Source organism: Balaenoptera acutorostrata, chromosome 5 (assembly GCF_949987535.1).
Source record: "Balaenoptera acutorostrata chromosome 5, mBalAcu1.1, whole genome shotgun sequence".
Taxonomy (NCBI): Eukaryota; Metazoa; Chordata; class Mammalia; order Artiodactyla; family Balaenopteridae; genus Balaenoptera; species Balaenoptera acutorostrata.
The window spans coordinates 48,301,876-48,315,954 of NC_080068.1; the positions used below are offsets into that span (position 1 = coordinate 48,301,876).

At 42.8% G+C, this 14,079-nt stretch overlaps 1 protein-coding gene across 7 annotated transcripts in view; it reads right to left on the reverse strand.

Moving 5' to 3' along the window:
• Nucleotides 1–14,079, reverse strand: part of FRAS1 (Fraser extracellular matrix complex subunit 1) — a 457,113-nt gene that overhangs the window by 195,350 nt on the left and 247,684 nt on the right. For all 7 annotated transcript variants that reach the window (XM_057546917.1, XM_057546920.1, XM_057546919.1 and 4 more), the window contains 2 exons: nt 5,236–5,376; nt 2,783–2,926 (listed from right to left, as the gene is read on the reverse strand). In XM_057546917.1, coding sequence (XP_057402900.1) covers nt 2,783–2,926; nt 5,236–5,376 — 285 coding nt within the window. The remainder of the gene's footprint in view (nt 1–2,782; nt 2,927–5,235; nt 5,377–14,079) is intronic.

The window sequence follows — 14,079 nt, forward strand, 5'->3', positions numbered from 1 at the left end:
CCATGATCCTTTAGTCTAGTGGTCCCTTATAAGCCTTAAAAAAATAATGCAATTCCTAATCACCTAACTTACCATCAGAGGGCTCTGGACATTGCAGAGAACAGAGCTGATTAAAAGTTAAATTTTTCCAATCTCCTTACATAAACATGTATTTATCAAATATGTCCCAGCATTAAATTTTTAGGGTCCACATGCAGACTAGGTTGGAAATAGAAATGCCATTATGAAGGTTCAACCTTCTAACATCTCTCTCTGACTATAATCTCTCCTCACTACGATCCATCTTCCAAAAAGCTTGCAGGTTTCCTGCCTATAACACAGTCTTAGTTATCACAGTCACCCCTAAAACTCTCACAGCCCTATTGCCCACAAGAGTCAGTCCAAATTTTTCAGCCTAGAACTTTGGGTTCTCTATACCCTGGTTCCAACTTAAATTTTCCAACCATTTCCTCTAATATGCCTTAATTCAAACCATTGTCCTTCAGCCAGGTTGGACCACTCTCACTGGCCATGAACGGCCCACATGTTCTACCCCCTGCGCCCATCTCCTGGTAGAACCACATCTGGAAAGCCTGCCTTATTTCCCTCTGTCTAACAGAATCCTAGCTATTCTTCAGGAAGAGTTTTAGGCCCCATCTCCTCCACAATGCTTTCCATATCTTTTATTTCTCCCTCCTCTGAACTCCTACAACCCATTCTGCCTATTGATGTTATTATCCATAAATTGCTTTGTACTATGTGTTAACTGTACTTGTGTCTTTGGTTCACCTCCTTAAGTAGCCTGGAAGATCTCTGTGACCCCTCAAACAGCAACTCAGCACCCTGGACTCAGTCGATTCTCAAAAACTATCCACTAATGCGCTTTAACCATGTTAGGAACCTCTGACTAGCTGCTCCTTTGTATCCTAAAGTAAGAATCAGTAGCTGAACTCAAGCTTACAAACTATAATACCAGTTAGATCCGCCCTTGCCAGATTCCTCTTCCAGGGGAGGCACTAATGCCTCCTATTTGCCTGCTTCCCGAGTCAACCCTGACTACGCTGGCAGGACTGGCAAACAGTTCACACCCTCCAGCGGTGGGGTAGCACATTTGTCTAAAGCCTGGAATCTCTGAGCTTCTACTTTCCATTGCCTCTAAAATGTCTGCAGTCTCTATAATCAGGTTTTGCCCTGAATCCCAGCCTGTTTTGGCTGTAGCCCCGCTCTCGACAGTTCAGTCTTCCTAGGGTATAGATCTTGGACCCTAATGTCTTGTCTTTTTTTTTTTTTTTTGGCTGCACCGCACGGCTTGTGGGATCTTAGTTCCCTGACCAGGGATTGAACCTGGGCCCTCAACAGTGAAAGCTCGGAGTCCTAACCACTGGACCGCCAGGGAATTCCCTCGAATGTCTAGTCTTTAGCCAAGGTCATGTGCAAACAGAAATGGATCACCCAGGACCATAGCACCACAGCCACACTTGAAGCGCTCTCAGTGACTTGCTGTATCAAAGGGGCCTGCTTGATACTCTGATCTAGACAACTGGCCACACCTCCTCCCTGCCCAGGAACGAGCCCTACAGCCGGGTCAACCCCTCCAGCATGCATCCAGTCAGATTTCTCAGCTCTCCCACTTGCCCAGTGGATCCCAGAATGCCTCCCAGTCAAGCCCTTCAGAGTGTGACAACAGCTGCTGCAGGTAAATCTCTTCAAGTTGCTCCTAGAAGTGAGTCAAGAAATACAAAGTGGGGCTTCCCTGGTGGCGCGGTGGTTGGGAGTCTGCCTGCCAATGCAGGGGAGACGGGCTCGAGCCCTGGTCTGGGAGGATCCCGCATGCCGCGGAGCAACTGGGCCCGTGAGCCACAATTGCTGAGCCTGCGCGTCTGGAGCCTGTGCTCCGCAACGGGAGAGGCCGCGATAGTGAGAGGCCCATGCACCGCGATGAAGAGTGGCCCCCGCTTGCCACAACTGGAGAAAGCCCTCGCACAGAAACGAAGACCCAACACAGCCAGAAATGAATAAATAAATAAATAAATTTATAAAAAAAAAAAAAAAAAAAAAAAAAAAAAAAAAAAAAAAAGAAATACAAAGTAACCTACTAGTCTGTAAGTTGCCCTCTCCAGACTGTAAGCTCTTTGAGGGCAGAATAATTGTCTTATTCATTTTTTTTTTTTTTTTTTTTTTGGTGTTCTGAGCATCTGACCATTAGGAGACAAAGGTATTTGTCATAGGAATGGATGGATGAACACATACTGCATGGTTCCTTCATCACTATCCAAATTCCGGGCTGCTCTCCTGATTTCTTTCTTTTTGAGATCTGAGTACTAAACTGAGGAGGAAAAATCCCATCTCCTGAAGAAACTGATTTACTTCTAGGTTAATCTCCCTATATTTTTGTGCCTGGGGCTGATGACAAAGTTTCCCCACAGGAGGAGATAATGCAGACAAGAGGGCGACAGTCTTCTGAGTGACTGTTTTGAATATACTTCTTGCTCTCTTAAGCTGAAGTGCACCACATGCACAGAAGGAGCCCTTATCATGACTTCAGTCTTCATTAATATGAGGGTCTAAGTTTTCTCAGGAATTGCAAGAGTATTATTAGAAGATTCCACTTGAATCCACAGATACTTACTAAATGTCTGATAGGAAGCAGTGAAGTGACTCTTCAGACATGAGACAAATATCTTCCAAAGAGAGCTCTTATTCTGATGACAAAGGACAAATACGAGAGCCTTCTGGAGCCTGGCAGGAAGAACCCGAGCCTTTGGCTAGTGACTTCTGAGACTGCGAAGGGGGTCTCACTCACCGGCACAGTAGCCCACGAGGTTGAGGAACTGCTTCTCTTTACAGCTGGTCCTGCAGCTCCCACCAGCCAGAGTGACACGAGGGTGACAGGAGATGCAGTCAGATTCCGATGGGCCGTGGCACTGCCTGCAGGTGGGGTGGCACTCTAGAAGGAAAAACAAGGACCAGGATTGGAATTAGCAGCTCAGCATGTAAACACATGAAGTCCTTGATGTACTCCACAAATTACACTAAGAGCAGACTTCAAATACTAATCATCTTTTGAAGATTCCTGGGCGAGCCTGCCACACCCTTAGGCATTGACCGAAAGACAGCATTTCTAGTGTCAGTGAAAACACTGGCCATGAACAGAACGTGGAATCTAGAACCATTAAATGAGAGGAATTGGCTGCTCAGCATGACCATCCCCATCTATATAAGTAAGGAAGTTCAGGTCAAAGTTACAAAGCAGAAAAGCAAGTGGTAAGACTGTCCCTCTCTAAAATTCAAAGAGCGAGACGGGGAGAAGAGGGAGACATTTTGCTTCTTAGAAATCCCGGGCAGGCAAAGGGGGAACCATCCACAGCAGGGGAAACTAAAACTTCTCACTGGAGTCGGATGCCAGCCGTGCTCTCCCTCCAGGCCACAGTCTGGATGCCTGTTTTAGCAGCAACACTTAAGTAAAATACAAAGAACTGAAAAAGGCCTCTTTCTGGAGGTTATCCTGAGCCATGTTTGAAGTTCAGTCCCTTAGACGAAACTGTCAAAGCTGTTTTCCCCAGAAAAACCACCTAATGACTGAGAGGCACTACACTGAAAAAGAGCAGTGAGTCCCAGTAAGTGTAGGCGATAAAGATAAGGATGGCAAAGAATCAAAGAAGGTTGCAGCTGCGGCTGCATTGGTGCTGCCGAGCTGGGCAGCAGGAGCAAGCGCGTGGAAGGAGGTGGAAGGAGCTCTGCCAAGGACGAGAAGGTCTAAGCCTGTCCTGATTCCAAGAGGAGGGGAGGTGAAGGGCTGGAGCTGGGTAGAGCTTGCTGGAACTGAAGACAAAGAATTCCCTTCTGGCACAGAGCTGGTGGGAAGAAAAGGCACAGAGTTCCAGTAAAGTCAACTGCCTCTCATGTCTTCTGGCGGGAGGCCAAGGGAAGATAAGAAGTTATAGGGAAAAAAAAAAGCAAGCAAGCAAGAAAATGAACTGCTGATTAGAAGGCTAGCATGAATTATCACCCCTTCTACATTCCTGAGGCGCTTAACTTTGCAAACACACATCCAAAAGATACTAGCGCTCTCAGGACGATCTCCCACCGCCCAGGGCTTCCTCCCTGCCAGAATATTTCCGCTGACATTGGTGCCCTGCCGCCTGCGGTGCCCTCCATCTGCGGGCTTCAAGCAGGCAGAGGCACAGGCAGAGAAGAGTTAGAGCTACTCAGACTTTCCTCCCCAAACAATTTTCCACACACGAAAACCAACTGGGCGAGGGTGAGAGCACATAAGGACGGACCACAGTTTTCAAAGACAACCCCACTGACAAAGAAACCAGGAACCCCCCCCCCACCACCTCCACTGAGCTTGATAGAGTGTTTCAAGTAAAACAACCCATCAGGGGCCTGCAGAGACTAAAAAGCTAGTGGAAGAAGACAATTCCAGAAGAAATATAATATTGATCTTCAATGGTCTAAATCTGTGTTCGCATTAAATTTCCTCTTTGGAGTTGGAGGCCAGATGAATCTTACAAGTGTTAATTTATTTCAAAAATATTTTATACATTTACTACCTGTTTTCCGATTCCAGAAACACATACCAAACAATTTCATAACGATGGGCTTTTTCCTGTAAGTTGGCCTCAACACTCTATCTTTAGAAATAAAACTATAATCATGATAGAATGTGTTTTGCCTTGTCTTTTTTTTTCTGTAGATACAAGAAAACACAGTGCTACAGTAAGGTGCTTAAATTTTAGTATTTTGTCGAGTCCAGTGAAACCCTGCACTAATCTGAACTGGCAATTTCTAGAATCTCTGTCACTGAAATATAAAGGTGCTCTTAAAAACATATTGGACTGACATGTCAAGGAAGAAAATAAATACCTCTCTCTCTTTTTGTTCTATTAGGCTGCAGCCAGGGGAAGGGAGGCCGAGACCTACAGAGGCAATGCCAAATGCCTGATCCCACACAAATGCATGAGAACCTGTGGTAGCTCATTTTCGTGATGATCACCATTAAATCCACCCCTCGCTGTATGAAGAGGGTAAAGCTGATTCTAACTTTTCATTTCATCCACACTTCCCTACTGGATGAACAGAATTTCACTTGTTCCCCTCACTCTATCCCTTGACTCCTACAGGTTCAAGACAAGGATTCACAGCCCATTCCTAGTCCCCTGGTATGACAAGGTTTCTAATTACTGAGTCGGGTTGCATTATGAAGATAAAACATGGGCACAGGGAATATGCCCCAGCATGTTACATACTCACCTGTACAGCTGCCTTCTAGGTTAAAGTACCCATCTGGGCACTGGGAGAGGCACTGCCCATCCAACAGCACGTGGGAAGGCCAGCAGGCTGTGCAGTTATGCGGGCTCTTCCCTGCACACCCAAAACAGGATTGGTGGCAAGCTGGAAGGAAGATAAAGCAGAGGAGACAATCAGGAAAGCCACCATTCAACAAGGACAGTAGCTCTGTCCCTCCTGTTAACATTCCTGCATCAATATAAGTTCTGCACATTCATTGAGTTTTTTTCCAAGGACAGGGCACACATCTCACATACTTCTTTCTCAAGGATGTATCCCACGAAGCAAGCATCTGCGGAACCCAGATTAAGAAAGGCATAAATGCCACAAAACAGAAATAACCACTTTCAGAGTCATCCATTTCTTTCTTCCCATGTTCCCATTCTCAGAGAATGTCAGATAAAGAACAGGAAGCCACAAACAGGTCTCCTTCCCTCAGGACAGCGCCTCCACCATCACACATCAACGGGCTGCTGATCACATTGCTCAAATTAAAGAGAAAGGTGATGGAAGCCTTACTTACTGACTCCACAAAGGTTTAATGTGATGCCTACTGTCTGATGGAGATTGAACACACACAGGTGAGAAGAACTGTCCAACGTTTTGAGCGGCCCAAACTAGCTGCATCAACAGACACACAAGCAAGTAACTGCAGTATAATAAATGGGGGATGGAGTGTTACAGAGAAGAAGAGCATCACATCACAGCTCTCTGTGACCTTGACTAAGGTATATAATCTCTCAAGGCTCCCTCTTCGTCATGTATAAAATGAGGGCATAAACTATACGTACTGTTGTGGACACTACATGGCTTGTTTACCCTGCCTCACTCGTTTCTTCCCACAGAAACCACAATAAAGCCTCTTGCCCACGTTTTCCCCTCGCTCCTTCTGCCTCCTGACCAACTCTAGTGCTTCCCTGTATGGCCCCTGCATGATGTGACATGCCCTTCCTCTTGGGAACTGTGAGTAACAAGCTGTCTCTCCTATAGCAATCGTCTCTTGATCTTTTGGCCTCACCGTATCTGAATAATAACAAAATCTACAATTTGAAACAGCCAGTAATTCACCTCCAATCATTCATTCATTCATTTGTTACTAAGCCTCGAGTAGGCCTAGGTGCTGGGGAAACAATTGTAACACAATGCACGGGATGACCCCATGCATTTCAGGCCACCTTCTCTCCAATGGACAAGAGTCACTGCCTGCAGGGACACTACCTTCAGTCTCCTCTTTGCCTCCTCTGCCCCCTCTATCAAACACCTGGAAGATTTAGAGATTTAGAGACCAGCAGCTTGGAAGAACCAGATGGGATTTTACCCCACTGAGGTCTCCATTTCCACCAACCCCCAATAAAAATGCAAATTGCAATCTTTGATTTATGTGGGGCTGTTACAAGCCAGGATGTCCTGGTCCAGCAGTTTAACTGGTTGTTAAAGTACGAAACTCCTGGTATATGGCTGGTATATGATGCTGTCCTAAGCCTTCTGGTGCTCTACCTTAGTACCCTGCCTCATCCATAACCCAGAACCTAAAGGTTTAATACCTGTACCAGGAGGCCTCCAGGACCCTGCTCCTGAGTTAAGGCCAGGACCCATTTGGATTGGACAGTACACCCCACCTTACTGGTTGATAAAATTTTGATTATCCTCCCTGGATACATTGCAGAAATTTCTATCTATTTAACAGTATTTATTACTCTATGAAAAACAGAGCCAGAGTTCCACGTTTTAAAATAATTTCCGCAACTAGAGAAAGCCCTCGCACGAACCGAAGACCCAACACAGCCAAAAATAAATAAATAAATAAATAAATACAGTAGCTATAAAATTAAAAAAAAAAAAAAATGGTCCATGTCAAAAAAAAAAAAGAATCTAAAATAATTTCCTTTTTTTTTTTTTTACATTGCCTTTGCCTTGTTAACAACTCTAACAGCACAAGTCACAGTAATTTTTTTCCAAGTATTTTCAGAATTACTGGGAAAATATTTCCTCCTTAAAAAAAATAGAATAGGTAAGCAAATATTATAAAAGAGGGGTACACATTAGCTCATTATTTAAGACGTTTAACGCAAAGTGAAACAGCATGTAATAGAAAGTCAGGTGGCAATATTTCAAAAAACAGCTAAATTATATTGTCAACACAAAGCCTTCCACGATGATATGGGGAAGCAACATACTTCTACATACTTAAATATATTTATGGTAATACTAATATGTTCATATTAGACTTTACAAGATTGCTAAAATCTATAGCTCTTCCTATTATACCTCCTTAATAAATAGGAAAGCAAAGCGTATCACTGTGGAATTGAAAACTGGGAGAAGATGAATTAACGCATTATGAGCACACAACTTATTTCATCTCATTCCATTCGGTCACAAAATCAATGTGATAACCTGGTTCAATGTGAATAAAAACTGTTATTGAATTATATAAAACAAGAAAGCAATGAGGCCAAATGAGTTGAAAGGTTGATGGGCCAAGAATTCCAGGAGAAAGGCCCTTTGCCTCCCACTAGATTTTAGAAATAAGCCTCACTGGACATCCCCACGGCAGACTTCAGAATTGCCTTCGTTAGAAATGTTTAAGAACTAAATAGATAATGAGCTAGCTAGCTGCTGTGTGGCACAGAGGGAAAAAGATATGCTGGGTGGTGTTCCTCTCAATGTATTTTTTTCTTTATGATACTCTCTTTCCGTAACTACAGGCATTTGCATCTTTTTTTTTTTAACTTCAAAAAAATATTTATTTAGATACAAAGTTCATCCAAGACCCCATATAAAGACCTTGGTCTGTTTTCAAAGAGTATTGTGACAGTCATGGCCTCTTTTTTAACTTTGGTTCCTGTAATTTACACCGGGGACCTGAGTTGATCATTCCAAACCAGTAAATTAACAAATGGAGGAGCAGAAAGGAAGACTGCAGGGTCATAACTGTCTCCAGGGTCTGACACAGTGTCAGCCTGGTGACAGTAACCGACGAAAGTCCCTCCTCTCCAGCTAACAGCAGGCGGCTACAGGCATTTGCATCTTTAAAAAAAAAGCTCATGAAACTTCAATTCTGTGCTGGTTTTGGAAATGTCTACACTATTTCAGTGACTTTTATGAGGGTCTATCATGCTATGGAATGATTTCATAGCAGCAGTTCTGGTTTGAAGTCTAAGATCCTTCAAGGAAGACTAACTTCATTACAGGGCATATATGTAAGAGATCTGAAAAAAGTTCTATGAATAATTTCTCCATGTAACACTACATTTTTAGAGGGTGGCTTTCCGGTTGATGGCTGAGTATATTTCTGAAAAAGCATAACTGAGCTGCTTAAGCACTAATAGTGTCAGTACTAAAAGTGTCCTCAGATGACTGTAAATTCCAGTCAACCTGACTCCAGTAAAAATTTTACCTCAGACAATTAAAACATATCAATTTTTTGTTCATTCTATTTTCTATTTAAATTTCAGACAATGAACACTACTACTTTTTTTTTTCTTTTTAATAGTACAAAAAGTGGGCCAGCCTCCCAATTTTCATATATAAAATTTCCTGGCTTTTCATGTCAAAACAATTTTTGGAGGTAGACGTCTTTCAAATTATGATGTAAATATCAAAATCCTCTAGGATATGCAGTAGGAATACTGTGATGAGGGATGAACGTTAAAAGGAGTGAAGTCAAATAAAATTGCTCTCCCTCTTTCCCTCACCCTTCTTTTCCTTCTTCTTTCTTTTTTTAATGAACATGATCTAACCTACCTCCCCAACACCGCACTAGATTGGGAACCCTTAAAGAGTAAAAATCACATCTCCATCTCTGTGACTCCCACAATACCTGTCCCGGGCATGTCACAAGTTCTCAGTAAATGAGTTTCTGCTGACTGGAAGGGTGGGCAAGTAGGAAGGTGGGGGGGCAGGGCAGGGGGATGGAAACACTGGCAGACACTTCTAGGTCTCCTTTCTCTTTGACCTTTTCTTTTCAGCCCTTCTCTGTTTACGTCATGAATACTGGAGCTTCCCAAAATGGTACCCTCTGCCCTTTTCTTCTCACTCTTGGGCAAACATCCATAGCTTTAATGATGACCTCCATGCTGGTGAGTCCCAGATTTATGCGTACAGCTCTGACTTTTACCCTGAACTCTAATCACATAAATCTAACTGCCTAAGGGATATCTCTGCTTGGTGTTTCACTGGTATCTCATATTCCTCCTTTCCCCAATACTACCAGTATCCATTTCCAAGCTCAATCGCTATCTACTTATTATAAATTATGGCATCACGTTCCCTCTGTCCAAACTGTACTCATTATCCACCTCCAACCCGACATCCTACCCCCTACCTGGTCTTTCTTTTGTATTCCCTGCCTCACCTTTACCCCACCATTCACCAAGACACTCATGCTGAGATTCTTAAGACTTCTACTTTTCCATCACCACAACACAGCCAAGGTAGGTTGACTTCCACTTCATAAATCTCTTTCTAATATCCCAACTTAACCATCCCCATGGCTGCTTGGTGTAGACCTTCAACATCACTCCTGATGTGGATTAGTGCAGCAGCTTTCTAACCAGCCCCACTGTTTCTCCCAATTTACCTGCCACACCACGGCCAGAGAGATCATTATAAAATGCAAACTGACCAAATTATTCCCCTACTTAAAATCTTTTACTGGTTCTCTAAAAGCTGTAGCGTCTAAACTCCTCAGCACAGCACATAGAGCCCTTCATGACAGGACTCACCCCCATGTCTCCAGTATCACTCCCTACAACTCACCTTTTGGACTTTATACTGCAGGAGAACAAAATGCATGATGCTTCTCCAGATACGCCATGCCTTTGCACTTGCTGTTTCCCTGGCCTAGAATGCCCTTTCCCACCTTCTCCCCTGGTGAATTCCCATTAATCCTCCACAGCCTGATGATGTGGTTTTCCTTTGCAAATCTTTCCTCATACCCTCTCCCCGCGACAGTCAGTCCCCTTGTTTGTGTTCTTCCTGTATTTTGTGCCTACAGCCATTACAACCTATATCATGTTCTTTTAATTTCTTGTCCAGTGTCAGTCTCCTCAACTTGGTCACGCTTTCCTTAAGGTATGGTCTATATCTTTTTCGTCTTTCTATCCCCAAAGCCTAGCACACCCATGCTATAAAAGCAAGAAGGGGAAAGTGAAGCAGTTGGAACATTTCTAGAAGGCATGCTTTTGTACAGCTTATGTCAGCACTCCAGGGAGTACATTAAAGACCATTGCTTAATATAGATGCTACGTATTTTATTCCATTAATGCAAGGGAATCCCAACTTCGTAAATAGTAACATACTCTTAAACAGAGCACGCCGACCCCTCCCCATTTATTTCTTTAATTAAAGAAGGCCTTTGGTGAATCTTAAGAACTAAATAGATCAAAATACCACAGTGTACTTTATTTCTTCCCATTCACCCAAAGCAAGTTAATTAATTAATCAAAGTAATCAATGAATTTTCTTATTTAAAAAAAAAGAAATGGGCATTCTGGTCCAAGATGGCAACATAGGAGGCTCCTGAATTCACTTCCTCCCATGGTCATACCAAATCTACAGCTACACACAGAATAATTCCCTCTAAAAGAAATCCAGAAACTAGCTGAGCAATTCCTACACATTAGATGAATGAGGGGGAAAAAAAAAAAAAAACAACCCACATCAAAACGGGTAGGAAGGCAGAGACATACAATCAGGAGGGAACTCACAACGCCCAGCTTCTCCCTGAGGAGTTAAGGGTTTAGAACTAACATCTAGCACCCCAACTTTAAGACTTCCACCTGAGGAATGGGACCCCAAAACTCTAACTCTGAAAGCCAAAAGGGCTTGAATCCAGAAAACTTCTAAGACTAGAGCATATAAAGAAACAGTTCTTCACAAGCTCACTAGGATTTGTGGTGCTTGTTCTCCCAGGGCTCAGGGCAGAGGCCTCAGTCAGAAATGCCCATCTCCCAGTCTTTTCCTGAAGGAGACGTATTTGCATACATTAAAAGCTGCAGCCTGAGGGTCAGGCTTCTACTTTAACACACATGTAGAGAGTGCCTGCAATCCTCTTCTGAGACCTGGGCCGAGGTCAGGCCCTCCCTCTGCCCGGCTCCAGGTCACTCTTCCTCCCTGGAAAGAGCCTGTGTGCACTTCCAGTGCCCTGGCTTTTGTGGCTGCTGCCCAGAGGACACACCCCTTGATGGCCTGACTCTGGTGATCAGCAGGGCTTGAGTACGTGGATTCAGCAGGACTGTAGCAAACAGAGGAACAGTTCTTAACTGGCTTCCCATGTCCTCGGGGCTCAGTGCAGCGGGAGTGGACAGAAAACCCACCTCCCAGACTTTCTCTGAAAGAGGTTCATTTGCACACTTTAGAAGCCGTTGCAGAAGGGTCCAGATCCAATCAGTCAGCATCTAGGTGCTGACTGAGATCCTTTTAGGACAGGGACAGGGCTTTGCACACCCTCAACTCCTGGGTGCCACTGAGAACAAAGAAAGTGACTTGGACAATCACAAAAGTTTCAGAGACAGCCAAGAGCTAGAGCTAGGCTGAATGATAAGGTTCAGACAACAGACTGGTGATTGCTGGGGGGTAGGGAAGGCTGAGGGGAGGGGAAATGAGTGAAGGTGGTCAAAAAGTACAAACTTCCAGTTATAAGGGAAATAAGTTCTGGGGAATCTAATGCACAGCATGGTAACTCTAGTTAACAATACTGAATTGTGTTTTTGAAAGTTGCTGAGAGTAAATCTTTTTTTTTTTTTCAAATTTCTTTGTATCCTTTTATTTGTTTTTTTTAATTTATTTTTAAATTTTTTGGCTGCATTGGGTCTTAACTGTTGTGCACGGGCTTTCTCTAGTTGCGGCGAGCGGGGGCTACTCTTCGTTGCGGTGCGCGGGCTTCTCACTGCAGTGGCTTCGCTTGTTGCAGAGCACAGGCTCTAGGTGCACGGGCTTAGTAGTTGTGGCTCACGGGCTCAGTAGTTGTGGCTCGCGGGCTCTAGAGTGCAGGCTCGGTAGTTGTGGCGCACGGGCTTAGTTGCTCCGCGGAATGTGGGATCTTCCCAGACCAGGGCTCGAACCTGTGCCCCCTGCATTGGCAGGCGGATTCTTAACCACTGCGCCACCAGGGAAGCCCCGAGAGTAAATCTTAAAAGTTCTCATCACAAGAAAGAAAATTGCAACTATGTGAGGTGATGGATGCCAACTAAACCTATTGTGGTGATCATTTTGCAACATAAACATGTATCAAATCATTATGTTGTACAGCTTAAACTAATACAGTGTTATATGTCAATTATATCTCAATAAAACTAGAAAAAAAAAAGGATACCAAACCTGTATTGATTTTGTGCAATTTTGCCCCATGCAGTAAGATCCGCCTAAGGAGGCAATACTATCTTCAAGACTGAAAAAGAAGGCTTGGAAAAATTTAGTTGCTAAAATTTCCCTGACCAAAGCTCTGTGATCATTCTAAGTTTAAAGAAAAGCCAGCGATGCAGGGATGGGGGCCACTGGGATGTTTATTATCTCTGCATTCTTTTTTGAAGCACAATGTTTCTACTGACATAATACATTAGAAGATATGTAGGTAAAATTCATTATTGTACTACAGAGTTCATTTTAATTTTTTTATTAAATACTTATTTATTTGGCTGTGCGGGTCTTAGTACTGGCATGCGGGATCTTTCTTTTTAGTTGTAGCATGTGGGATCTTTCCTTTTAGTTGGCGGCATGCGGGATCTAGTTTCCTGACCAGGGATCAAACCCGGGCCCCCTGTATTGGGAGTTTGGAGACTTAATCACTGGACCACCAGGGAAGTCCCCAGAGTTCATTTTTAAAATAAAACTTGTAATTTCCTCAAAATTATATTATCTTGAACCCTCTTGCTCAACTGTGTGGGAATTGAAAAAACCCATCATTAATTTGCCACAGAATCGGGGCAATTATGTGGGTAGTCCAATCATCCCAACTATGTTCATATCCCATGCTGCTCCACCACTGCCAAGTCGTTGACATGGTGATTGAGCTGGACCATTAATTGAGATGGCCTGGCCTGAAATTAAATTGTAAAGCTCTAGGGCAAAATGAAGAACAAAGGATCTAGGCTTAGAAAGAAGGAAATATTTCCTAAGGAACCATGTCCTCTATTAGAGCCCAGGATCCCCCAGTGCTAAACTATTCTTTAGTTGGTTCATTCTAAGCCTCACTTTCTTCATCTATAAAATGGGAGTAAATATAAACACACAGGATTTCCAATCAAATTCTTGGTTGTATGGAATTCTATAAACAATAAAGTGATATATATATGTGTGTGTGTGTAAATAACTGTAAGAATCTATATCAAAAGTTTAAAAGAGATAGAAGATAGAAAGGTTATAGGTAGGATTTACAGATAAAATAAAGGACACCTAGTTAAATTTGAATTTCAGATAAAGAGTGAAAAATATTTTAGAATATCTCAGGTAATACTTGGGCATACTAAACATTTCATTTTTTATGTGCTAAATATTTTTATTTCCTAATCCTATATTTTTTATATAATCATCTTCCTGATTTACTAAGAGGCTTTTCCTTATATGAAGAATAGATCATGATTTAAAAAAAAAAGAATCAATTGTGGATCTAGTTAGACAGATTTTCAGCAAATAACCGTGATCATATTTTTTCTCCTTTGACATTTTGACATGATAAATTATCTAATAGGTATCTCAATATAAGCTGATCTACACAGTATTAAAATAACCTTATATAAACATTAAAACTTTTAACATAGTTCTGAATTCAATTTGATCTTTTTAAAGGAATTTTATCTAGAATCT